Genomic DNA, 26,817 nt, shown 5'->3' on the forward strand with positions numbered 1-26,817 from the left:
ATAATTAATTGACCCTAGTGGGGTGACAGCGAAAAGCGCTGAATGAGAGAAATCGTCGACCAAGCCGCGGTGAGGTCGCTAATATAACTGACTCCAAAGTTAGTGATGTCGGTCAATCGACGTAGGTTTTAAACCTACGCGAAAGATGAAGATGAAAGGGAAGCCATCAGCTAAAGTCTCCAGTCCCCCAGGGCTACGATTTCGTCATACCTATTTTATTTATTTTATATGGACAGCCGATCCGGTAGCGAAAATCGCGGGTCGGTATGGTCAGATAGCTCGGATTGTCGCTCGAATGTCCCTTCAATAGGCACATAGTAAGTCACCATCTTCCTAGCATTATCCCGTTTCACACAGGGTCTGCTTTCCTAACCTGAAGATTTGACAGGTCCGGTTTTTTACAGAAGCGACTGCCTGTCTGACCTTTTACCCGCGAAGGCAAAACCAGACCAATACAGGTTAGGCCACAAACCACCGAAAATGCATTTCTCGGGAATGTGGGTTCACGATGTTTTCCTTCACCGCTAAACACATGATAATCATTTACGATCTAAACGTGAATTCGAAAACAAATTCGACAATCATTATCTTTATGATTTTCTATAGGTACATAGTAAGTACTTAATGTTTATTGTTATTCTAACGACCTCTGTGGTCCAGTGGTTGAGCGTTGGGCTCACGATCACGAAGGTCCGGGGTTCGATTCCCGGTGGGACATATCACAAAAATTAGTTTATGGTTCCTAGTTTGGTTAGGACATTACCGGCTGATCACCTGATTGTCCCGAAAGAGATGATCCATGCTTCGGAAGCCACGTTAAGGTCCCAGTTACTACTTATTGAGGTACGTAAGTAGTCGTTACATGAGCCATGTCAGGGTTTTTGTCGGCTCAATAGTAACCCTGACACCAGTGTTGATGAGGTTGGTACTCCACCTCATTCATAACCCACACGAGAGAAGAAGAGATTGTTACTCTATGCCATGACCTAATTAGTGTTTTTTCTTTCAGCCACGCGGGAACGATGCGCCTATTGCACACAGTAGCAACAACTTCGGTTTCAACACCAGCCCTTTTAGCGCGGAGTTCACTAACAGGCGCATGCGACCATAGACTAGACACGCTTTTATAAATAAGATAATAAATGAAATACCATAGAATAAGGAATAATATTACATATAGAACGGCAACTCTTCGCTCCCCACCAACGCCTGAGCTAGGTTTACCTCACTCCCCTCGGACATAGTTTAGTCTTCAATATGGGCGTCAAACACCACAAAAACTGATGCGCGTGTACAATAACGTCAATGTGAAGTGTCTGTGTAAAACGTTGTGTTTTGTGTGAAGTGTCCGGGGTGTGTAAATACTAAGGTTAATCGCTGTTTAACACTAAGATGTGGGTAATGGGTTAGAGGGCGTTGCCAAGTTGCAAAAAAATTGTGATAGTATCAATACTATCGATAATATTGTTGCTTAGAACATCAATAATATCGATACCATCGATAGTATCGATACTTTGTTATTGTCGAACATCAATACTCAATCGATAGTATTGTCACATTCTGAGCTATCTATAGTAGGTATCTATACTATCGACAGTTTCGATATTATCGATTGACCTATTCCGGAAATGACCGGTCTTGCTATCGCCATGCTATCGATAGACTATCTATTATTAACCGATAGTGGCGTATCGATCGGCACCACTACAAAAATCCTAGGTACTTTTATACGTGGTATTGTGAACATTAAAAGTATGTGCTTACCCGTAAAGCTATAGGGATTAACACGTAATATACATACTTGGGCGCGCAGTGGGCGTCATACGGCTGATGATACATACTTACCTATTTATTATTTATACAAACTAAGAAATTACAAATATCAGCGAAGCAACATGTAAATAACAGGAAGCCATAATTATGTTATTCTGTGACTTAACTTACTTTAGTAAATACTCAGTTGTAAATATGTATACTTATTTTATATAAATTACGCAAACAATATAATTAAGAATATTGTTTTACTAAATACTTACTTACTAGTTTTATTTTGGGATATCTATTACACAGGCTAAAAAATCATGTTTCTTTTTAGTTTTTATAAATTATTTTCAATTCTATACTTTTGCGATGTAAAATTCAACTTGATATTAACTCAGAATTATGAGCTGAATCATCCCTCTCAGTATTCGTTACGATGTCATTTACACCCCGTCCAAGCCACCATAACGAATAGTGAGGGGGATGATTCAGACCAAAATTCTGAGTTGATATCATGTGGAATTTCCTGTCGGAAAATTCTTAGTGTTTTTTTTTAATTATTTTTTGCTCCATACTTTTGCGACAGAAAATGCCTTCTTCTTCTTCTTCTTCCAGTGCCTGTCCATTACTGGACGTTGGCCGTCAGCTTTGAGAACTCTTCTCTGTCAGAAGCAAGACGAAACAGCTGTTCTACGGTTGTAACGCCGGTCCATTCGCGGATGTTCCGCAGCCACGACTTCTTCCTCCTCCCTCGACGTCTTCTCCCTTCAATTTTGCCCATCATAATTAATTGCAGTAGCTGGTATCTAACTCTAACACCCTATATACTATTGCGGTGGATGTAGGTATCTCTGACTACCCCAATTGGGAATATAGTCGTGAGCTTATGTTGTATTAAAATGTTTAGGTACCGAAGGCATGATTCCGAAGCAAAACATACCATCTAATTTAGTTTACCTGTAATTTTCTTTTCGGCTGAAAAAGAAAGGGACGGGTAATCGGCGAGCATAATATTTATAGAACACGCGTCAATTTTAGGTAGATTAAAAATCCCTTCCAAAATTTTATATTGGCCAATAACCGGACAGAATTAAGTTGTCACACGTCAAACGGAGCGAGAAGCCTATTTTATTCGGCCGTGTTATTTAATCATTTTAAAAGTAACAGTTGTGACTCATCCGTCCTTTGCGGCGGATAAGAAAATGACAAGTATAATTTAAAATAAAATTAGGATGTGTCTGCAGGAATCGGGGCCAAATGGGTCTGTGTTCTACTTAGACGAAGTAAAATATCATTCATCAAAACAGATTGTCAATTGACAGTTAATGAAATACAGTGTATTATAATTATTACATTCAACTGTAATAATTATACATGAGTGAAATACGTATTTGTATTCTCCAGTTATTGTTCTGAGGCCAATCTAGTGAAACTGAAAATAATACGTTACTGAAAACTCTTTTCAAAATGCCACGACGACGACAGCCGAAGAAGCATGCCTGTGCTTTAAATTTGGGTAAGTAACTTGGTGTTTTATAGAAAGGCCTCTGTGGTCCAGTGGTTGAGCGTTGAGCTCACGATCCGGAGGTCCCAGGTTCGAATCCCGGTGGGGACATATCACAAAAATCATCTTTGTGATCCCCAGTTTGGTTAGGACATTACAGGCTGATCACCTGATTGTCTGGAAGTAAGATGATCCGTGCTTCGGAAGGCACGTTAAGTCGGTGGTCCCGGTTACTACTTACTGATGTAAGTGAGTAATCGTTATATGAGCCATGTCAGGGGCCTTTGGCGGCTCAATAATAACCCTGACTCCAGGATTGATGAGGTTGGTAATTCACCTCATAACCCACACGATAGAAGAAGAAGATAGAAAGGCCAGAGTACTCTAATCCGGCGAGCATAACGACGAGCTACAAGCATAAAAGAGAATAGACCAGTCTTGGTTGATTTGACGCCCTCTCCCCCTATTTCGGTGCCCGGTGCGCTTTCGCACCGTCCCACATTGGGCTGAAAATTAAGACTTGATTTTCATAGACTTAGCGACTCATGAAAATCAAGTATTAATAATAAAAAAGTTTATTTAGGTAATTTAGGTATTTTAAAAGTTTATTTAGATAAATTGGGCTTATCAAATTATGAATAAAACCGTTTAAAAACGAATCACGTCATCGTGTAGCAACATATAATTATAGCAACATATTATGTTACTTGCCATTTTTTGATAAAGCTATTATTTCATGAGTTATTTGTGTTTTTTAGTTTATTTTGTATGGAAACAAAGAGATTTTTAATTTTTATTAGGTACTAGTTCTTAAGATTTCAGCCAGAAAGAAACTTTGATTCATTAGTGCACACTTGATTTTCGTGAGCCACTAAGTCTATGAAGCTTCATAATTAGCCCACTGTGCGCCCTAGGGCCGCCAATGAGTGGAAGAAGCGAAAGTTGTGGGTGAGAATCATAGTAAGTGGAATTTCGTGATCACTGCCTACCCTAACGGGAAAAGTGACCTTATGTATGTAAGTAGCTCTGACTGTGATACTGTAGGCTGATCGTTAAAATACGCCGTTCAAGATTTGCCTAGGCAGATTATAATGTGCCGGCAATACCCGTCATATCGTCTAAAGCATAACGTTTGCGGATGGTGCGGCCAAGTTTGGGCAAATTGATGATAGAGTAACCAAAGTACTTTGACGTGACTAACTGTAGATTTTCCGCAGATGACATTAACTACTTGGCCGGGCAAATGGGGAGCGCTGAGGGCTCAGGGGTACAAAATTTAAGAAAACAAACCTGAGGTACGCAGATTGGAGGCAGTTTAAACGTATTTCCAACGGAAAATAACTAAAGTACTTACAAGCAAAATGTAGTGAAGCATCAACATATCGCGTATAGTGATGGGGATACCTTCTTACATAATGCGATGGATGTATCTCTAACTATCCCAATTGGGTTGAGAAATATACCTACGTAGTCGGGAGTTTTAGTTGTGAATTTTTAGGTTCCGAAAGCATGATTCCGAAGCAGAACGGAAAAAGAGCGCCCTGTCACGATTTGAGGAAATCTACCCTTATTGCTGTAACGCACCCGTGTTCGTGGAGTCGATTCGTGAGCTACCCCGCCATCGTGGCTGAGAGGCAGAGGCAAATAGCTGAAGGCGGGAAATGGGTCATCCATCCTTACAGTTTGTTCAGGTGAACACTCTTTAGTTTGATTTTTTTGACGTGACTTGTTGTAGATTTACCGCAAAAGGCATTAACTACATGGCCGGGCAAATGGGGTACAAAATTTAAGACAACAGGCCTGAGAGTGCCTAGACGGGCGAGAACCTCGACTCAGGGTGTCCTCTGATAGGATTATAATCGAATCTAGTGGGTTAATAAGAGCGATAAGCCCTGAATGAGGAAAATCGGGGTCCTGAAGTGTTTAACCGCCTCTATGGTCAGAGTAATCGGTGTAAGTAAATGTTTTTATAAATTGTTCTTATTCTATGATTCTTGAAATGTTAACCTGGGGTTGGACACGTAGAGCGGATGAAGGATTAATAGGATTATGAAAGCGGTACAGAAGGCGAATATTACTGGTAAGTAGGAGTTGCGGGAGAAGACCTAGAAGAACATACATAGACCAAATTGGAGATGTCCATAGAAAAGGTTCAGTACTCTGAACCGGCGTGCGTATATGAAACGATTGATAAATTTGGAAGAGGCAGGGGAAGTGTGTCAGGATCCAAACAAATGGTATTCCATAGTCTCTGAGTCTTTACGTACAGTGTGTATGTGTGACTCTTCCTAGATTTCCGGCATAGAATAAGGAATAATACAACGTATAGAACCGCAACTCTCCGCTCCCCACAAGCAGTTTTACTTTAGTCTTCAAACGTACGGGCGTCAGACGTCACACACAAGATGCCCGTGTACGATAACGTCAATGTGTAGATAGAGTCTGCGTAAAATTTTTGTAGGAAGTGTCCGGGCTGTGTTCATGGTGAACTTTATTCTGCCAACCATTGCCCAATGGCTCAAATTAGCTTCAAAACGTTTTTTCGATTCTGCTCCGCACCACCCTAATCCCCTGGTAGTTGCGGCTTCCAAATACATTCCGCTTAGGGACGGTACTGAAAAGTATCGGCGTCCGAAGGGCGTAATATACGATCCCGACGACCCGATTACTCTAGCCATAGAGGCAGCCAATCAGCTCGCGACACCAAACACTTCAGGACCCCGATACCGACCCCGCCGGCGTGGTCGACGTTTTCCCTTATTCAGCGCTTATCGCTATCGACCCACTAGGGTCGATTAATTCTTTCAAATATTTTTCCTCTCAGACGACGCCCTGAGACGAGGTTCGCGCCCGACTGGGCACCCTCAGGCCTGTTGTCTTAAACGTTGTACCGGGTGAGAGCCTTCAGCGCTCCTCATTTTTCCGGCAACTTGGCCGGCATTATGGATGTATCGGATGCAGATGGCATTAACTACTTAGTTAATGCCATCTGCGGCAAATCTACAATAAGTCACTTCAAAAAAAAAGGTGAACTTTATGTGCGTTTTCTCCTCAGCCTGATTTGGAGCACCGCCATGGTGTTGTTTAACCTCCTATATATCATCGTTGCGCCGCTACGTTTCTCGTACATCCTGCCCACCGAGCCTCCGGAACATGCAGACCTGGACCATGTTATACTGGCCTTGCAAATCGTGTGCTTCTTTGATATCATTCTCAAGTTGAACATTGGCTACTTGGATAAAAACGACAAGCATATCGTCTTGAGCAGAAGCAGAATTGCATGGTGAGGTCCATATCGTTGTCTTATAGTGAAAACCATGGTATAAGAAGACCAGATATGCTCGATCCTATAACAAGCCGCCATTGCTAACCCTTTGATGACGTATGTGTTACCACTGTGTTACCATTAAATTGGTATCTCCAAGGTCCAAGGACGTCAATTTTATTACTTATTGAAAATTAAGTTTTCTTATACCATGGTGAAAACCATGTAAGCGCCTTGTGAGAAAACACATTTGGGTGTGGGTTTTGTTAACAAAATTATAAAAATCGTAAAGTAAACAAGCTAGTTTCAATCCCGGTGAAAATTTGAGGACTCATCTTATCCCGGATAGAAATGAATTGAAAGAATTCGAGGTTTTGTAAAAGAAAACCACTTCGAATGTGATTTAATGAAATACATACAAACTTGGGGATGAGAACTAATTGTGCTGATTCCTGGGGGGTTAAAATGGCCACATCGAAGCAATTCATGTAAAAAAGCAATATTGCTACTTGACATCAATTTTAGGCAGATTTTTTTAAAAGGCCCGCGTTTTTAGCTTTAAATTGAGCATTTTTTTTATACGTACCTACCTACTAAGTACGAAAAGAGTAAAGACGCGCCCGTAATCAGGCAGATCCTCAATTAGAAGACAACTTCTATCTTGTTGGTTGTGAGGTGGACTACCAACCTCAGCAACTCTGGTGTCAGGGCTATTATTGAGCCAGCAAGGACGCCTGACATGGTCTTGTGGTTCGAGAGCGTTGGGTTCACGATCTGGAAGTCTAGGTACGATACCCGATGTGGACATCGTCGAAATCACTTTGTGAGACTGTCCTTTGTTTGGTAAGAACATTGCTGGCTTGAATCACCTGATTGTCCGAAAAACTAACATGATTCCGTGGTTCGGAAGGCAGGAAGGCACGCTAAGCCGTTGGTCCCGCCAACCTGCAGTGGAGCAGCGTGGTGGAGTATATGCTCCCCTCCGGTTGATTGAGGGTAGGCCTGTGCCCAGCAGTTATGTATTCTGAGTCAACTCAACGTCTGTCTGTTCCAGCCGGTATTTCTGCCGCTGGTTTCTGATCGACCTTGCCTCCTGCCTGCCTCTCGCATACACGATACCCTGGATCTCACTAGGGTTGAGGCATCAAATGTTCTTCCGTCTTCTACCGTGTATACGCTGCGCTCGTCTTTTCACCATACTTAATGATTTCAAGGTTTTTACACAGGTATGTTTTTGACTTTTTTTTTACTTAAGTACCTTAATATAGGTTTTCCTCTGACTTCTTTCACGACACGGACTATGTAGGGAGTTAGTTACATCCTAATGAATACTAAGGGGGATGATTCAGACCATGATTCTAAACTAGTCAATATCAAGTGGAATTTTCCGTCGCAAAATTCATGACCTTTTTGTTTTTTTTTTTCTTAATTATTTTCAATTTTGCACTTTTGCGATGGAAAATTCCACTTGATATTAACTAAGAATAATGAGCTTCAAATACTGAGGGGGAGGATTCAGACCATGATTCTGAGTTGATATAAAGTGGAATTTCCTGTCGGAAAATTCATGAAAATTTTAGTGATTTTTATAATTATTTTCAGTTCCATACATTTGCGACGGAAAATTCCACTTGATATCAACTGAGAATCATGGTCTGAATCAACCATCAAACTTTTCGTTACGATGTCACTAACACTCTATATTTTAATCCTTTATTATTTTTTTAATCTTCGTTTTACAAGACTGTTCAACAATACAGATTTAAAGATCGGATATGTCTATCCGTCGGATATATCAGACTAAATATTTTAGGCTTAGGTAAGTAGTTAATCTCTTTTAAGTACGGATCCTTAAAACCATGATGAAATTCCAGATTTTCAAGATGTCCTATATTTGGCAACGGTGTTCGCGTCATTCGCTCATGTTCGCCGTTTCAATGCATTGGTGCAGCTGTGTACTGTACTTAGCACCACTGTTCCACTTTTATTGTAAGTTCAGTACCTACTGGTAATAGTGTAGTAGTGTAGTAGCAGTAGTTGTAGTTTAGGTTGGTGGTATGGCTGGCAAAGGTTACCTGATGACGATTTCCCACAATCAGCGCTTATCGCTATCGACCCGCCAGGGTCGATAAATTCTTTCAAATATTCTTCCTCAGACGACGCCCTGAGCCGAGGTTCGCGCCCAACTGGGCACTCTCAGGCCTGTTGTCTTAAACGTTGTACAGCCTTTTTTTGACGTAACTTATTGTAGATTTGCCGCAGATGGCATTAACTACTTGGCCGGACAAATGGGGAACGCTGAAGGCTCTCCCGGTACAACGTTTAAGACAACAGGCCTGAGGGTGCCCCGTTGGACGCGAACCCCGGCTCGGCTCGGCTGAGAGGAAAAATATTTGAAAGAATGAACCGTCGTGCGTGCGTACATGTACGAAATGATTGCTGAATGAAAGTCTCTCATTGTCAAGTTTTTTCTTTATTTGAAACCTTCAAATAAATGTATTTTCCAGGGCTTGGGAAGAAGCCTGAAGGCTATTGCCTGTTTTTAGTGCAACAGCGAGGGGACCTCACCCTGTGCAGTGCGTCATTTCGCTATCAGAAGGCCATTTTCGTTTCTTGTGCCGCATTTTTTGGTAAGTACTCTTACGAGTATTTAATGATAAATTATTTTTTTTTAACGTGACTTACTTATTGTAGATTTGCCGCAGATGGCATTAACTACAGAATCATTTATCTTGAACCTAGTACAGGACCCAATTGAGGCGACGTTGAAAGACCTCGAACTCAACTCTAAACCTTATCCCAAGTAAGGAGGTTTACCTAGATGAATCTTAGAATATGCGTGTTAAAACATGATTACAGTAGCATCGGTTACTAACCTATGTAGGTATACGTTGTTTTAGGTTTACGCGGTTAATGGCGCCGATTCCTGCAGACACCTAATTTTACTTTAAGTTATACCTGTCATTTTCTTATCCGCCAGAAAGGAAAGGGACGGATGATTGACAGCTCTTAATTTTAAGAAGAATGAGTAAATGAATGAATAACCCGGGCGAATCAAAAAGGTATCTCGCTGGTATGCAAACCGTATGACGTGTGCTTTCAACATAATTCTGTCGGGTTATTGGCCAATGTAAAATTTTTAGACGGTTGTTTTAGATTCGTGTTTAAATTTGACGTGTGTTCCGTAAATTTTATGCTTGTCGATTACCCGTCCCTTTCCTTTTCGGCGGATAAGAAAATGACAGATATAACTTAAAATAAAATTAGATGGTGATTACAGGAATTAGCACCATTATCATAATTAAAACACATAATAACGGGTTCTTATCGCGTTTAAATCAGGGATATGAGACTCCCAATATTTCGACACTGTTGCAAGTGCCATGATCACGGGATGACTGATGAGATTGGAGTTTGGTGCGAGTTCAGATGGTTCCGAACATTCCTATATCAAATACCTACATAAACAAGCGGCAAAGAAAGAGGGTAGACAGATATGTCTGCCCGTAGAAAATTATGGATCTAGCTACTCCACTCCAATGTCATCAGTCATCGTGGAACTTGCAACAGTGTCGAAATATCGGGAGTCTCATATCCCTGCTTTGAACGCGATAAGAACCTGTTATTATGTGTTTTAACTACGTAGGTACTTATTTAGGTTGTAACCTGAAACCATTTACACCAAACAATCTTCTTTTAAATGAAAACAGGAACCGGGTACTCCATGTTTAAGTCTACGTTTGCTGTCGAAATTGTGTTGAACGCATGCGTCATTCTCTACGGCTCTGGGTTTATGGTGTACACATTGGGTGAGTGAGTACCTACACCACACGACTTCAAGAACCCTAAAGTTAAGAGTTTAGTGCATATTTACTCGTCCTTACACTTCCCACTGCTGGTCCGTGCTTCGGAAGGCACGTTAAGCCGTTGGTCCCGGTTACTATTTACTGATGTAAGTGAGTAATACATGAGCCATGTCAGGGGCCTTTAGTGGCTCAATCATATCCCTGACACCAGGGTCTATGAGGCTGGTATTCCACCTCACAACCCACACGATAAGAAGAAGAAGACCTACAAATAAGTAAAGGATGTTTTACCCTCTGACATACTATAAACAAACAGACTCACAGAAGCTAAGGATTTTTTTTAAAGAGCCCGAGCCGTATTTTATTTTATTATTTACATTTCACGACTTTACAGTGCAGAAGCGCCAATGCGCCGTGACACTTTCAATATAAACAATAATACAGGGTGTTTGTTAGTAACATCGTAACGAAAACTTTGAGGGATGATTGGGACCATGATTCTGAGTTGATATCAAGTGGAATTTTCCGTCACAAAAGTAATGGAATAGAAAATAAGTAATTAAAAAAAAAACATGAATTTTCCGACTGAAAATTCCACTTGATATCAAGAATCATGGTCTGAATCATCCCCCTCAGTGTGCGTTACGATGTCACTAACACCCTGTATAATTAGTCATATGAAACTTAGGTGTAAACAATATAAAAACATATTTAATTTTCACACATCATTCGTCATCTCGCAGACCCTCAGACACTCGCGACACACATACGTCCACTCACTCACAAACAGATCACACTCTGGTGCTGATGCAAGGAGTGCATTAAGCACGCATAGGTACGTTATGTAGATATAATAAATTTGTTCCCTCAAATTAAGATGTTATGGCTGTTCACACTTTAGCTGCTACGCACACAACTCTCGTGCCAACGTTACTAAGGGTGGTATTAATAAACGAATCTCAGCTGAGACTGCCCTCAAGATCATGCTCAAGTCTCTGTTTTATACGAGAACTGTCACATTAACATGATCTTGAGGGCAGTCTCGAAGCTGAGATTAGTTTAGGTTAGATAGGAGGCCAATGGGTATATACTTCATACGATTACATACTTTATAACTTTTCCGTTTTTACTGTTTTACCATTTCAGTATTACTTCTGAAGATTTATGTGACGAAGTTCAAATCTACGATGCGATATCAAGAACTTATGAACCAAGTGGAAGTTAGTGACCATACTTGTCTATAGTATCTACCTACCTAATTTATTAGCAGTTATTGTATTGATTTGACCAGCAAACAGAAAATAGTAGATGTAATGTATTTGACATTTATTTGCGCATATAAAAGTAAACTAAGTGCGCAATGCCAACAAATGTCAAATCGCTTTTACCGTTTTGCAAATATCCAGTTTGAAAGTTCAAGTAAGTTAGACATACATTAAGTTCTGGATATTTGCAAAAAGACAAAGATTCTAGGATCATTTTGCGTTCTAACGGGAATGATATATTGACTTCCGGTGTTGGAAGAACCACCCTTTTATATCTTTAAAAGACGATTTAAACATAGAGCGTTCAAGTTCAAATAAGTATACTATCAAAACAAAATTGGGTAGATTACTAGGTCAAAGATAAATTATTAAATTCTGTTTACTAAATAAAGACAGCTATAAAGGTGACAAAAACGTTAGCTTTTTTCTAATTAACTTATTCTTCTTCTTCTTCTCTATCGTGTGGATTGAGAGGTACATTACCAACCTCATCAACCTTTTTGATTAACTTATTTATACATTTTAATAAAGAAAAATGTAATAATAAATGCGACATTCTGTCACGGTTTTCCATAGTAATTTCATGTTTAGACGTTTAGTAAAAATTAACTGATTTGACTATTTGGAAACTACCCTATTATACCTACTTATAGTTCTAAAAGAACCCAACCACTCAACCACACAAAAATCATTTTGTGATCCCTAGTTTGGTTAGGACATTGCAGGCTGATCACCTGATTGTCCGAAAGTAAGTTGGTCCGTGCTTCGGAAGCCACGTCAAACCGTTGTTTCCGGTTACTACTGATGTAAGTATGTAGTCGTTACATGAGTCAGGGGCCTTTGGCGGCTCAGTGATAACCCTGACACCAGAGTCGATGAGGTTGGTATTCCACCTCACAACCCACACGATAAGAAGAATTTTTAAAAGAGACACGAGGGTTCTAGGTGCGCAGGCGGCGCGTTTATTGTGACGTAGGCGTAGGGTCGGTATACCTGTTCCACCCAAGGCCCAAGATGATTATCCTATGCCGTTTATAAAACCCACAGAAATACATGCGACACAAGCAATTCCCGCTGCAGATGAAGACAAGAGTCCGCGACTTCTACAACTACAGATACCAGGAGCGCTACTTCTTGGAAGACATCGCTTTGGACTGTCTCTCAGGTAAAGCACCACTTAACATAAACATAGCACCTATAGCCACGAAGAGATAGGCAGTAGGTGATACACCCGCTCCTAGCCGGGCTAACATGCGCATTGTGAAAAATTATCGATCGATTAAACACCCACATAAACTGCCTATATACGTCCCACTGCTGGGCACAGGCCTCCCCTCAATCAACCGGAGGGGGTATGGAGCATGCTCCACTGCGGGTTGGTGGAGGTGTTTTTACGGCTAATAGCCGGGACCAACGGCTTAACGTGCCCTCCGAAGCACGGAATCATCTTACTTTTTCGGACAATCAGGTGATTCAAGCCTGAAAAGTCCTTACCAAACAAAGGACAGTCTCACAAAGTGATTTCGACAACGTCCCCATCGGGAATCGAACCCGGACCACCAGATCGTGAGCCTAACGCTCTAACCACTAGACCACGGAGGCTGTTAATTAAATACATTTTGTCAAAATCGTAAAGTTTGTTTTTTTCCCTAACATGCGTAATTAGACGTCATACAGTCTGTTGTGCCGCGAGGGCTGAATTTGACTTTTTTTTTCTCTTCTTTGGCGTCATGCGACTTGCATATTTGCCATTAAATATAGATTTGAATGTAGAGGATAAAGACTTAGGAAACGTTTATGGAGAAAGGAATTTGGATAGGTACGAAATTTTGAAATAAAGGATCATAAGGTAAGGTAAGGAATATCAATATACTTACACATATAAATAGGTATAAAATAAACATATATTCAACTACAATTTAATATAATTTACATGAATAAATGTGGCTAACAACTTATATACATACCGGGTCCGAGTTCGATTCCCGATGGGGACATTGTCGAAATCACTTTGTGAGACTGTCCTTTGTTTGGTAAGGACTTTTCAGGCTTGAATCACCTGATTGTCCGAAAAAGTAAGTTGGTTCCGTGCTTCGGAGGGCACGTTAAGCCGTTGGTCCCGGCTATTAGCCGTAAAACACCTCCACCAACCCGCAATGGAGCAGCGTGGTGAAGTATGCTCCATACCCTCTCCGGTTGATTGAGAGGAGGCCTGTGCCCAGCAGTGGGACGTATATAGGCTATTTATGGACAACTTATATATTTGAACCTAATATAGATATAGTTTACATGTCTCTCCTTTCATGAGTGCTGGACGCCCCGATACCGACCATGCCAGCGTGGTCGACGATTACCCTCACTCAGAGCTTGTCGCTATCGTCCCACAAGAATTCTTTCAAATATAATCTTCTCAGACGACGCCCAGATCAGAGGTTCGCGTCCAACTGCTGGGCACCCTCAGGACTGTTGTCTTAAATTTTGTACCAGGTGAGAGCGCTCTCAGCGCTCCCCATTTGCCCGGCCAAGTAGTTAACGCCATTTGCGGCAAATCTACAATAAGTACATACAAACATAAACTCACGCCTATTTCCCACCGGATTATGCAGAGACTATGGAATTCCATTTACTCCAATCCTGACATACTTCTCTTGCTTCATCAATCGTTCCATACACGCACGCCGGCCGGTTCAGAATAGATCGTACTGAACCTTTTCTAAGGTCATCCGATTCGGTCTACGTCCTTCTTAGTCTTCCTCTGCCAGCCTTACCACCAACCTTGCCCTAGAATAAGTCTCGTCAAAAAAAAAAATATGCTGGACAAGGAGTACAGAAGTTTGGTAGATAGCTTCTACAATCAAGACAAGGTGGCGCCACCGTTGCGTACATATTCAAATTCAAAAGCTCCGTATTTAAATTATTTGTAAATAAGTAAATTCTAATCGTATAAGTGTGAAATAGTTAAAAAGGTGTTCAAGATATTCTAAATTCTTGTGACTAGTGTTATCCAAGCGAAAAAACAAGTGGATATCTAAATATTATTACGTAAAATGAAAACTGTGAATAATTGCCTGTTTACTTCTTAAATGACTTGCTAAATACTTTTGAATTACATAGAAACATAGTGAATAATAAAACGCGAACAGTGGAGTGCAGAAAGTGGAGGAACAGTGATTATAGCAATAAAATAAAACATTGTTTATATACCTACCAGTGACTTAAAATTTCAAATTAGCTTTCAAATCAACCGCCAATTCCACAACTCTGTAGCTGAGACATGAATTGACATGATTGACAATTTCACCGCACATTCTATCAATCGATTAGCCTAGCGTACTAACTTGCGCGCGTCGAATGAAAGGTCGTGGGTTCGAATCTCAGTAAAAATAGATTTTTTTTCCTAACTTTTTTTTTTTTTTTTTTTTACTTAAATTCTTTTGACTTTTTTTAGTTTATTTTTTGTTATTATTAAATATGTGCAAGAAAATAAATATCAGGGTACGCCAAAATTACATAGTATAATAATAAGGGTAGAAGTAATATCACAAAAAACGCCATCTATTGGATTTTTGGTGAACCATTTTAATATAGAAGAAATCGAAATAATATCCTACCCAACAACTAAGCATCTCACAAGATGGCGCTAAAATGCAGTAAATGTACTGGTGATATTGAAAATAGGCATTATTTATGTTGTCAATGCTGTGGGAAGGCATTTCATGTTGGGTGCACGATAATCGCAGAAAAGCTATATAATGCCTATTATGCCGGTAATCCTGAAAAGAAGAAAACATGGATATGTAACGTATGCCGATCCACAACAAACGCCACAAATCTCCAAACATCACCGATACTGCCAAGCACTTTCGGAATTAAAAACGCCACTACTCCTGTCAATTATATCACACAACGGAAGAAGTCTGTTGTTAACGTATCTACTTATAATTCGTTCCAATCCCTAGCCGACTCTGAAGATGATGACGAGGACGTCAACGTATTAGACTCCGTGGACGGAGCACGACACATAAGTTGCCCGATTCCGACAGCACTAGATTCGGAAGATATTGAAGAAATAAGATGTAAGCTTCAAGCCTTGCAAACGAAGCTTGACGCAGCTGATGGCGAAATACGTAAATTATTGAGTGAGAATCGTGAGCTAAGAAAGAAATTACAAATTAGTGAATCAACTAATGAAACATTGTCATTGAAACGCACATCACCAGTAGTCACACCTGAAAAGAAGAATGCTTCCACAAACTTACGAAAAGACAAACGGGAAAAAAAGCGGCTTGACTTCGGTCAGTGTTGTACCTCAACTCCAGAACAACAGAAGGACCTCTCCAGCATCGCCGAAACCAACATCTTGACCTCGAATAAAACTAAGGTAGATAATTGTAAAACTCAACAGGAGCAAGCTGTGACAACCAAATATCTCGGGGGCGATAAACACGGAATAGATCCACCGAAGAACAGGGTTATGATTTATGCGGATGAAAACGGAAGATATTTAAGGAAAATATTAAGCAAGCTGTTGGGAGATGAGTTCATAGTAACTGCAACACTGAAACCGCATGCGTCATTTGATGAATTATTAAGTAGCTGTAATCGGGAATGTCGTAATTTCACAAAAAACGATTATGTCATTATATTGTTTGGTGTAGGATTAAAGTATGGAACTGATATGTTTAATAAAATGATGCAAAGGGGTGTCAGAGAATTAAATAACACCAATGTTTTGATAAATGACTTAATGAGTAAGCGACAGGGAATTAAAAGTGTAGACACGATTATAAAGTCGGGTTGTCTTTGTCTGGCACATGTAGAGAGTTACGAAGTATTTTTGTATGATGATAGAACGCGTAGTAGAATGCTTAAAGTAGATACTTGTAAATCTGTATGGAGAGCAATTATGTACATTAAAAGTCACACGGAATTGAACCAATTAATACAAGTGAATAATGCTGGACCGTACTTATTGAATGCTGAACGTAACTCTGTAGTCACAACTACACGTATGTTTGATGTATGCACTCAGACGGATGATACGTTTTTTCGTGACTGACCTGGAAACTTTTAGTAATCGTTTAGACCAACTAGAGACTTGCTCAAAAAATAAACCTGTACAAAGTTCTAACATAACTATATTTTATCAAAATATTTGTGGAATAAATTCCAAAAAAGATGAATTATGTTTGTTTTTAAATACTCTTGGCCAAAGACTACCACTTTATGTTTGTATAACTGAACATTTTCTGAATATCAATAATATTTCATTATTTAACATGGACAATTATAAATTAGCTTCTAGTAACTTTAGAGAGAATATGATACGGGGTGGTAGCTTAATACTAGTTCTAAATGAGTGTAACTTTGAATCCCTGTCTATATGTAATGAGTTGTATAAATGTCTTTACTTTGAAGTGTGCGGTATAAGGGACATCGACAATAATTTAAATGTTTGTTGTGTGTACCGTAATCACAAGACATTTCGTTTTGTTGAATTTATGAATCAACTAGAAAAGCTGTTGGAACATTTCTTTAGCAAAAGATGTATTATAAGTGGTGACTTTAATATCGATTTATTGAATAATGATAAGTATAAAGACGAATTTTTGACACTGCTAAAGTGCTATAACTTTAGACCTCTGGTAGTAACTACGACATTCATAAGGGGAAATGCGCATTCTTGTCTAGATAACATTATTACAAACTTACCTGAAGATATGATAGTCTCTACTTCTACGAATGATAATGGATTATCAGATGGCCATGCTGCGCTCCTTTGTGATATAACGGTCCCCGAAACATACGTAGATAGGAAAAAAGAATTTATATTTACTGACAGAAGAATATTTAATCCAGCTAATACAAGTCTTTTTAGATTAGGTATATTGTCTCACGACTGGACTAGCAACGGGGTTAATGGTTTTTTATTGGAATTCGGTGGGATTTTCAAAAAATGTTTTAGTAAGAAAAGATGTAAATTGAAAGATTTTACAGGTATTAATCTTCAATGGACAACGAAGGGCATTAAAACCTCAAGTAAAATGAAGCGCTTATTGGTTACTGGTTATAATTCTGCATATGATGAATCAATAATACAATATAAAAATAAATATATTAGGATATATAGGCGTGTAATTAAATGTGCACGTAAACTAGCAGTGCAAAGACTAATTAAAAAGGCAGAAAATTGTCCTAGGACTATTTGGAAGATTGTCGACAAGCATAGAAATAAGGATAGAAAAAAGAAAACTTTAAAAATACACATAAAAACGAACGGAAGATTTATAGATGACTCTAAAGAAATAGTGGAATTGTTTTCTAATTGTTTTGATAATGGTGGCAGTGGTGCAGCTGTTACGAAAGATAAAACGGAAGCAGCAAAAATATTAGAAAAATGTGAGAAACGTATCGAATGTGATATGAAGTGGAAGTATATTACGCCTTTTGAAATCATTAAAATTGTTAGAAATATGAAAAATAAAAGGTCATCTGGGTATGATGACATTCCTATATCAGTTATTAAAGACAATATTGATATTTTAGCAGCGCCTCTGTCTGATTTTTATAATAAGTGTTTTGAGGAGGAAGTGTTCCCGGATCAATTGAAAATAGCAAAGGTAGTACCAATTTATAAGAAAGGTGTAAAAACAGATTTAAAAAATTACAGGCCAATTTCTCTACTGCCCATTTTATCCAAAATTTTCGAGAAAATTATTAAGGTTAGATTAGTAAAACACCTCGATAGCAACAATATAATTAATGATCGACAATTCGGATATCGAACTAGTATAGGCACCATAGAAGCCATAGATACCCTAGTGGATGACGTGGTGGTTGGTTTAAATGGGAAAGAGAGAGTTGTTGGCATATTCCTGGACTTGACAGCTGCTTTTGATACTATTGATCATTCCATTTTGCTGGATAAACTTTACCATTACGGCATCAGAGGAAAAGTCCTAAATCTTTTCAAATCTTACTTGACTAATAGGTATCAGTTTGTGGAACTTGCGGATGTAATTGAAGGTCAAGAAATAGTGTACAAAAGCAAACTGACCGCCGTCAAAAGAGGTGTGCCACAGGGCTCAGTGCTGGGGCCTATACTTTTTAACATCTTCACTAATGATCTCGTCCATTACATGTGTAGTGAATTGAACGATGTTAAGGTGGTAAGTTATGCAGATGACACCAATGCTATTATCTCGGCAAAAAGCTTCCAGGAATTACAAATCAAGACAAATTATGCCTTACAAATGTTTGACAACTGGTTTTCCACTAATAGCCTATCCTTAAATATAGCTAAGACTAATGTTATGTTGTTTAGAACCACTGCCAGGAAAAAAGAATCTTTATGTGTAGCTTTGAATAATATAGATATTAAACCTGTAGAAGCAGTCAAATTTCTTGGTGTACGTATAGACACTTTTTTGAATTGGAAAGATGAACTCTCTCGCTTGGAATCTAAGATAAGCTCTGCTTGTTATGCATTGAGAAGTTTACGCGACGAGTTAAAAGTGGAACATCTGAAAACTGTTTATTATGCTTTGGTAGAGTCACATCTGAGATATAGTATAAAGTTTTGGGGTAACAGCTATAGTTATAATATAAACAAAGCGTTTATTTTACAAAAAAGGGCAATAAGAACAATAGTGCGCATTCCTCAGTGGATATCATGTAAGGAATACTTTCGCAGCCTTGGAATTTTAACGGTACCTAGTCTGTTCATTCTTGTCCTATTGACTGATCTTGTAAAGCGGCCGAGTAGATTTGAAAGTTCTGAAGAAAGAACAAAAAGAGAGACGACACGAAGAAAGGACTTACAGAATGCAATAGCCCCCCAATTCAAAGTGGCAGAACAAAGTGTAAGGTATCAAGCGGTCAGATTATTTAATTGCCTCCCAAAAGAATTTAAAACTACTGATGACGCTAATTTATTTAGTAAAAATCTTAAACTCTTTTTGCTGGAGAATTGTTTTTACAGCGTTGAGGAATACAAACAACATCGACATTGTTTTTAGTGTAAGTTTAAAGTGTAAGATTTTTTTTTTTATTATTATTTTGATATTGTATGTGTTTGTTGTAATAGTTTGTTAGGTATATTGTAAGTAAGTTATAGTCCCACTGTTGTTTTAGATTGTAATGTAGTTTAAGCTTGTTTTTATTTATTTTTTATTTTCAATTTCCAACACAATGTTAAGTTGTTACAAGGAATAAATGAATATGAATATATATATGAATATGAATCACCAATGAGTAATCTAATATCGTCCTTAGAGCAACTTCGCAACGAGATTACCCTAGATACCTGCCACAAGCTGATCGACAAGGTATCGCTGTTCGACGGCCTGCCCGCCAGCGTGGTGGGCGCGGTGCTGGGATGTCTCAAACCAGCTGTGTACATGCCCAACGACCTGGTGGTGCGCGCTGGAGACATAGGGCTCTGCATGTACTTCATTGCCAGTGGAACTGTCGCCGTTTACTCGTTGAAAGGCGCTGAGGTTCGTATCTGTAGGGTCAAATAATGGGAGTTCCATAAAATTCAATTACTTACATAAAACATTTTTTTTTTCCTTATCAGACTTGCCATAACGTTAATTGACAAGAAAGTTGGTTGGTTGGTGGGTTAGGTACTATACCTAATGAAAACTCCCCATGATATAATTAAGTAGTTAAGACCACGCAACCTTCCTATTGGGGTAGGCAGAGAGACGGTGTAATTCTACTTAAGTACCAATCAAGTAAATACCATTAGTGTCACCACAAGCGAGAATATTTTGTCTTTTGTATTTTAACAACTCACAGGAACTTTGCAAAAATAAAAAATAGGGTAAAAGATAAATTATAAAATGCTTGATAATCTAGAAATATAAGCCAGTAGGTAACTAGGTACCTACCTTTAAATATGAATCTCATTTAATTTTTAATTGATTTACGAATGTGATTTTAGAAATAGATATTGCTATTTTATTTTATTTAATAAAGTACGACAATTGACCATATTTATTAATTGATGACGTCATACGTGGGCATTTCTCAAATTCCAGAGTTGGGTAGGTAGTTTCCTATGTGAAACAGAAATAGTGAAATTTTGACTCATTTGACTAGGTTGTCTTCTTGCCTATTCTGGTTACAGGTGTGCCACCTTGACGACGGCGCGCATTTCGGGGAAGTAGCGTTGCTGATGAAGGACCGCAAACGAGTCGCCACCGTCGTTGCTATCGAAATTACGCAGGTGTACTGCCTTGAAGCCTCTGACTTCCGGTAAGCGTAGTCTCCTGCACAGGATTTCATATTTACCCCACCCCCTCTGGGTCTTATGACTAAATGGTCTTGAGCAGGAGTGGGAGAGCGCGCGCAGACTGTCTCGCTCGCAATGACGCGGCACACAGAATGAGATTTTTGTATGGAGTGTCCAGGCTGTGATATAATCAAGATAATGGCCCCGATTCTGCAAACACCACTTAATTTTACTTTAAGTTACACCCGTCATTTTCTTATCCGCCGAAAAAGAAAGGGACGGATGATTGACAGCTGTTAAGTAATTTTAGACAGAATGAGTACATAAATGAATAAGCTGGGCGAATCAAATATGTATGTCGCTGGTATGCAAACCGTTTGACGTGTCCTGTCTACTTAATTCTGTCGGGTTATTGGCCGATGTAAAATTTTTAGGAGGTTGTTTTAGATTTCTGCTTACAATTGAGGTGTGTTCCATAAATTTTATGCCTGTCGATTTACCTGTCTCTTTCTTTTTCAACAGATAAGAAAATGACAGGTATAACTTAAAATTAGATGGCATTTGCAGAAATTAGCACCAATATACCTAAATACAAGATCCATAAATAAACCTCATTGTAAAATATTCAGAAGACTTTTGGTATATTTTGTAATATTACTCATAGTATAAACCTTCGTTAAATATATTTAACATCTTACTTTGTATTACAGAGACTTTGTAATGACTTATCAAGAGCTGTATGAGCGAGTTGAAATGTTGGCATCAAAACGGATGCATGAAACTGTACTTATTGATGAAGCATATAAACAACGACATCCATTTTAAAATAATATTTATCATTAGGTACTTTTTTTTGCCCATGTTTCATCTTTTAATTAATTTCCAATTTTAAGGAAGGTTGAGCTTGCCTTTGCCCAAATAATTACAACAATTAAATATAAAAAAATACTAAAGAAAATGTCATTATATATTTATTTAAAGTTTTTTAAAATTCATAATTTAAGAGAATGTATTAAGTTTAGATTTAGTTTTAATTATGTTAAGTAGGTACCTACCCATGGTACATTAAGTCTTTAATTTATTGATAAGCAAATTAATAAATGCTATTAAAGTTAATTCTAGTTTCCTTTTACAATATCAAATATGAAACAAATCAATGTTGTTTTCTTATTAATTAGTTATTCCACAAACTTGACTAAATGGAATTTTAATTTCCAATGCCCACGGTACTGGGCAAATAATGTGTATGTTGTAAACAACATCAGGGTATATACCAATGTAAAATAATTCATACATAAATTAATAATCATAAACTTTACTCCTTAAAATTACACAAAACAAGGTGAACACTGAGACAACCCCAATCGTAATGGAATAGTGCACGGAAACTTATCAACTAGTCCTAACTAGACGTAAATGCCCACCCATAGCAACAGGAATAAAATTCCGAAACCAGAGAATAGTGCCGCTACTAAGGACAAGAGGAGTTCCTTGAACAGGTCTCTCGACATCTTCGTACTAGTCACTTCGTATACGAAGAACCATGCGGTGAAGAATATACCGATCCCCAACAGTAGTAACGTGAGGTGAGGAAACACCGCCGGGTTGATTGGTGACGCGTATCGTATCATCGACTCGATTTCCAGCTGCAAATACAAAATATATCATCAACTGACACCGCTAAATCAACTCCAGAACATCAAAAGTGACAATGAAAGGATACTTACACTCATTTTTACTGATGTTTAATCGAAAAAATCTCAATTATTCGATGCAAAACCACTAACACGCCGGCCAATCGCGTTTCGGAAAATAATCCAGTAGAAATAGAAACGTCAAATAAATGACAACGTCAACATAGTAACTTTTTTTAAAGGTTTTGGATATTGACAATTTCTGACATCCACAAACAGTTCAAACACAAGGACCACTCAAACAGGTGCAGTGCAGTGCAGAGTGCAGGACTCTGAGCCTTGAATAAACAGCTTTATTGCGTTGCGAGTTTTTTTTTGTTGGCTTTTGTCCCCTTTCCGTTCCCGCCAAGATGCCACACCATAGACATTTAGTACCGCCGGAAACAATCCCCATACGACTACCAATAACGACCACAACCAAATATTAATAGGGCCATGATTGACGAATGATTGGTGGATAGAACATACATATAACCCTAAGATTGACATCCATCTTTGTAGGTTGACTGTTGTTGACCACAGACTAAGTAGAGATGCTATTTTGCTACGCATCAGACGGAAATGTTCCATAGTAAAAAAAATGCTCTGTGGCAACTGCTCTTATAGAACATGACAGCCCCTTTTTTTAAAATTGAATTATGTGCTTGGAAGTTAGTAGCTTTGGGTGGTAGCAATTTTAGCATTTTTAAGCCTAAATCGCTTCCCCTTTTCACCCTCGTGATAAAATCTAATTATTTTCATTTGGAATGGGAATTTGAAATGAAATAGATAGTGCTATTTATTAATTATTTTATTTTTTTAATGGATTGATTTCTGGATCTCGTGTACTCAGAGGAAAATCTTGCACAAATTGATGTCAGAGATTTTTTCGTGACAATCACACGCCTTCGTCTAGGGTGTCGAGGATTGGAGTAAATGGGTGCATCTGAAATAAGAAACACAAAATAATAAAAAAAAAAATAACCTCACAACAGCTCTAAATCGATAAAAACAATAAAACATCCTACTACGCCACACCCATACCTAGTCCAGTGTCGAGGACATTTTTTTTGTGTTCTATCTGTAGATAAATATGAAATGTAAAACAATATGAAAATAATTGCCCGTAACTACATTTTTAAACTTACAAACAAGATGTGTAAACTTACCACTTTCGACTCTTGTATGTTTTCCTGGAACTTCAACTTTTCTGTAGGAATGGTTTTCATGCAGTCTTGCAATAATTGTGCTCATGGGAGACATTTTCTGAAAAGTAATGTTTCAGTGAGTTGCATTCTCAGACTTCTGCCACTGTTCTTTTCACTAGCAACTGTCCCAAACAGACCAACTTATCTGAGCATCAATTGTTAATAGAATAGCCACTTAATAATAAATAATGTGATACATTATTTTAAACCTCTGAGGATACTTACTGGCATCGTGGTGTAAGCCTTGGGGCATATCAGTAGTGATCTCATCAGCACTAAATAATGTTGGATAGGCATCGACGCGGAGGTGATGAGAAAAACTTTTTCTGCTTTCGTTAGTTCAGGACACTTTGCAATCTTTCAGAACCTATGCGCACTCTACCCATTTTTGGAGTTCTATCTCAGATTTTGGAAATCTATAAAAAAAATACGTCCTTTCGTCTACTATCACAACTCACAACACTACACTTATGAAACAACAGGATACATGGTGAAAGTTAAATAATAAAGCTACAAAAATTGAGAGTTACGGAATAAAATGTTGTGGAGGAACTTGAATGTCATGTCAAACAAGATGGCGACTGGTCTTTGCACTCTGGAATGGCAGGTGAAAAAGGAAAGAGGAAGGAGGAGCGGGGTGGAACTGTCATGTTCAATATGAGCAACCATAGACATAATGCGAGAATGATATTATGTATGAAGATAACCGCGGCTTTTTGGCGGGAAACGGGAACGGAACAGTTGCTTTCTTCATTGAATAATCTAAATAATTAATACGAAGTGGTGTTTTGTGGTTAACGATCGCATTAAGTTAGTCGGAAAACATTCGCGACAATGTTATTATATCGGAGTATTCGGTAGACAAAGTGTTATCTACCTATTTTCGCTTCGTGCCAGGAAGTCGCTTCATAACTCGAAAGTTTATGCGGACTTTTGAGTTAATTCGTTTGGGGTTCGGAGTAGGAGTCTGCTCCGAGGGTGGGGGCTTAGGTTTCATCATCATCACCCTTCATCATTTCATTAATCATCAAGAAAAAAATACGTAAGACATGGCTGTATGGGCATAGTTCCCTTTGCCTTACCCTTCGGGGAAAACCAAACCAAAAAAAAGTGAAGATAACCGCCCACCCATGTGGCTTTTCGGCGGGAAACGGGAACGGGACAGTTGCTTTCTTCATTGAGTAATCTAAATAATTAATACGAAGTGGTGTTTTGTGGTTAATAATCGCATTAAGTTAGTCGGAAGACATTCGCGAGTGTTATTATATTGGAGTATTCAATAAACAAAGTGTATCAGCCTATTTTCGCTTCGTGCTGGGAAGCCGTGTCGTGACGAAGGCTGGTTGACGCCGTCACGATGTCCCTCAAATTCTTCGTTCGTCGGGAGTGTCGTGACGAAGGCTGGTTGACGCCGTCACGATGTCCCTCAAATTCTTCGTTCGTCGGGAGTGTCGTGACGATGAGTCACGATTCTAAATATGGAATGTCACAAGTAGCAACACCGAAACGGAAGCCCGCTAATTTTTCTATCAGTAAGTGAATCTTGTCTATGTCTTAAATCTCAGAACAATAACTAAAGCATAGAAGGAAGGCTAAAATAAGAATTCAGAAACTATAAACCGGCTCTCTTTTAGCTTACGACACAAACTATGAGTGAGAAAAGGACAAATGATTCGCTCTTTGCTTCATTTTTTCCGAGGTTGTCACAACATGAAATGTCATTTGGACCTATTGGACTCATTTTAATTCGGCCAAATACATAGTAACATACATAAGAAGATTTTACTTATATTTACCGAACTATTTGACACGGTCGCGTGAACTTTGTTTACGAGTGTCTTGTGTTCAGATTGTTTTAAGTGATAATTTAACAATATTTTTCCAAATAAATGGAAAGAAACTTTTATTTATATCAAATAATTGAGTGTCTCGACTCTGTGACATTATGTCTTGTGTGGTATGGGGCTGCAGCTCACATTCAGGAAGAAAAGAAAATAGCCAACAACTTCTGTCGTTTCATCGGTAAGTTTTTTGTAATTTTCTAGTGAAATGTGAACTGCTGAACAATTTTAGGAAAGTAATATGTTTTGCTGAATAGATTTGTAGCATAAAATATTTGAGATATCCATTATATTATACGTTTCATCGATGAATACGGAATTGATTTGAGGTTATGTTGATTGTCCATAGTGATGTACTAAAATTATCGATACTTTTAATTTTTAGATTTCCTGTAGACGATAACAAAGAGAAAGAATGGATAATTCGCATTAATAGACGAAATTGGATTCCAAATAAGTACAGCCGTATTTGCTCGAAACATTTTACTGCGGATTCATTTATGTGTGTTCCTAATTCAAAGTGGAGGCGTCTTCGAGACGATGCTATTCCTACATTGAACATTATAGATCAGACAGATGAAATGGTGTTTAAATTTATATTTAAATTTCAGCCTAGCCTGCATCATCTCACTGCTGGCTAGATAGATAAGATATTTGTATCATGTTATCACAACACGTTTATATTATCTATCATTCAACTACATATTATTATGTACTTAATAAACTTAGTATATACTAAGTCTGTAGTTGTTTTATGTCTAAACAATTATGAGTTGTACACGTTTTATATAAGTAAATGATTATTATCTTTGATTTCAGATATTAAATCCAAAAGTGTCGACTGGATTTACATGAAAAGGTATATCAAATAATTTTCTTTTTATATTTTTAACATGATATACATATATAGAGTGTATAATTCAACCAGCTGCACAATGCACTTAAATCAGATATATTTTACTTTTATTTTTATAGATTATTTTGTACATACACTATTTTAACATTATTATTAAACTTTATTTCAGTCAGTTCAAGAAGACGAGATGAAAAATTTAAAAGAAAAGCTGAACAAGTCACGCCTCAAGATCAAACGACTTAATGAAAAAAAAATCAATGTGACAGGGTGTCACAAAGACAGTTTCTAAACAAATTGACACTGTTTAGAAATTAATAAATTTGGATTTATTGTAAATATAATGTACATAATTAATAACGTGTAAAATAAATACTTGCTAATGAACAGATTTACGATCTAA

General features: G+C 38.2%; 3 protein-coding genes and 2 long non-coding RNA genes across 6 annotated transcripts in view; 3 read left to right on the forward strand and 2 right to left on the reverse strand.

Annotated features, from left to right (window-relative positions):
• Positions 1-2,031, forward strand: part of LOC126370030 (cadherin-23-like) — a 36,935-nt gene extending 34,904 nt beyond the window's left edge. For both annotated transcript variants that reach the window (XM_050014657.1, XM_050014658.1), the window contains exon 35: positions 1,010-2,031. In XM_050014657.1, coding sequence (XP_049870614.1) covers positions 1,010-1,111 — 102 coding nt within the window. In that variant the 3' untranslated portion in view covers positions 1,112-2,031. The remainder of the gene's footprint in view (positions 1-1,009) is intronic.
• LOC126370424 (potassium/sodium hyperpolarization-activated cyclic nucleotide-gated channel 2-like) lies at positions 1,629-21,790 on the forward strand. Its single transcript, XM_050015262.1, has 12 exons — positions 1,629-1,719; positions 3,247-3,277; positions 6,321-6,548; positions 7,585-7,756; positions 8,405-8,519; positions 9,038-9,160; positions 10,241-10,339; positions 11,483-11,556; positions 12,649-12,766; positions 19,876-20,099; positions 20,735-20,862; positions 21,550-21,790. The coding sequence occupies exons 1-12, from the start codon at positions 1,629-1,631 to the stop codon at positions 21,662-21,664; spliced, it is 1,518 nt and encodes a 505-aa protein (XP_049871219.1). The 3' UTR covers positions 21,665-21,790.
• Positions 21,791-22,138: 348 nt separating this feature from the next.
• Positions 22,139-22,698, reverse strand: LOC126370163 (transmembrane protein 258). Its single transcript, XM_050014926.1, has 2 exons — positions 22,567-22,698; positions 22,139-22,485 (listed from the first exon to the last, which is right to left on the reverse strand). Exons 1-2 carry the CDS (start codon positions 22,570-22,572, stop codon positions 22,246-22,248), a joined length of 246 nt encoding a protein of 81 aa, XP_049870883.1. The 5' UTR covers positions 22,573-22,698; the 3' UTR covers positions 22,139-22,245.
• A 654-nt stretch (positions 22,699-23,352) lies between these two features.
• LOC126370021 (uncharacterized) lies at positions 23,353-24,441 on the reverse strand. The gene is made up of 3 exons (XR_007566794.1): positions 23,946-24,441; positions 23,682-23,778; positions 23,353-23,458 (listed from the first exon to the last, which is right to left on the reverse strand). It is a non-coding gene; the product is annotated as an uncharacterized LOC126370021 (long non-coding RNA).
• A 918-nt stretch (positions 24,442-25,359) lies between these two features.
• Positions 25,360-26,817, forward strand: LOC126370020 (uncharacterized). The gene is made up of 3 exons (XR_007566793.1): positions 25,360-25,742; positions 26,381-26,420; positions 26,587-26,817. It is a non-coding gene; the product is annotated as an uncharacterized LOC126370020 (long non-coding RNA).

Source organism: Pectinophora gossypiella, chromosome 10 (assembly GCF_024362695.1).
Source record: "Pectinophora gossypiella chromosome 10, ilPecGoss1.1, whole genome shotgun sequence".
In the NCBI taxonomy this organism is placed as follows: Eukaryota; Metazoa; Arthropoda; class Insecta; order Lepidoptera; family Gelechiidae; genus Pectinophora; species Pectinophora gossypiella.

What these genes read in the sequence shown, in the direction of transcription:
- LOC126370424 (XM_050015262.1), top strand. Translation starts at nt 1,629, where the DNA reads ATGACCGGTCTTGCTATCGCCATGCTATCGATAGACTATCTATTATTA. An exon ending in TGCCTGTGCTTTAAATTTGG is followed by an intron (nt 3,278 to 6,320) that starts GTAAGTAACTTG and finishes TTTTCTCCTCAG; the next exon opens with CCTGATTTGGAGCACCGCCA. An exon ending in GTTTATGGTGTACACATTGG is followed by an intron (nt 10,340 to 11,482) that starts GTGAGTGAGTAC and finishes TTACCATTTCAG; the next exon opens with TATTACTTCTGAAGATTTAT.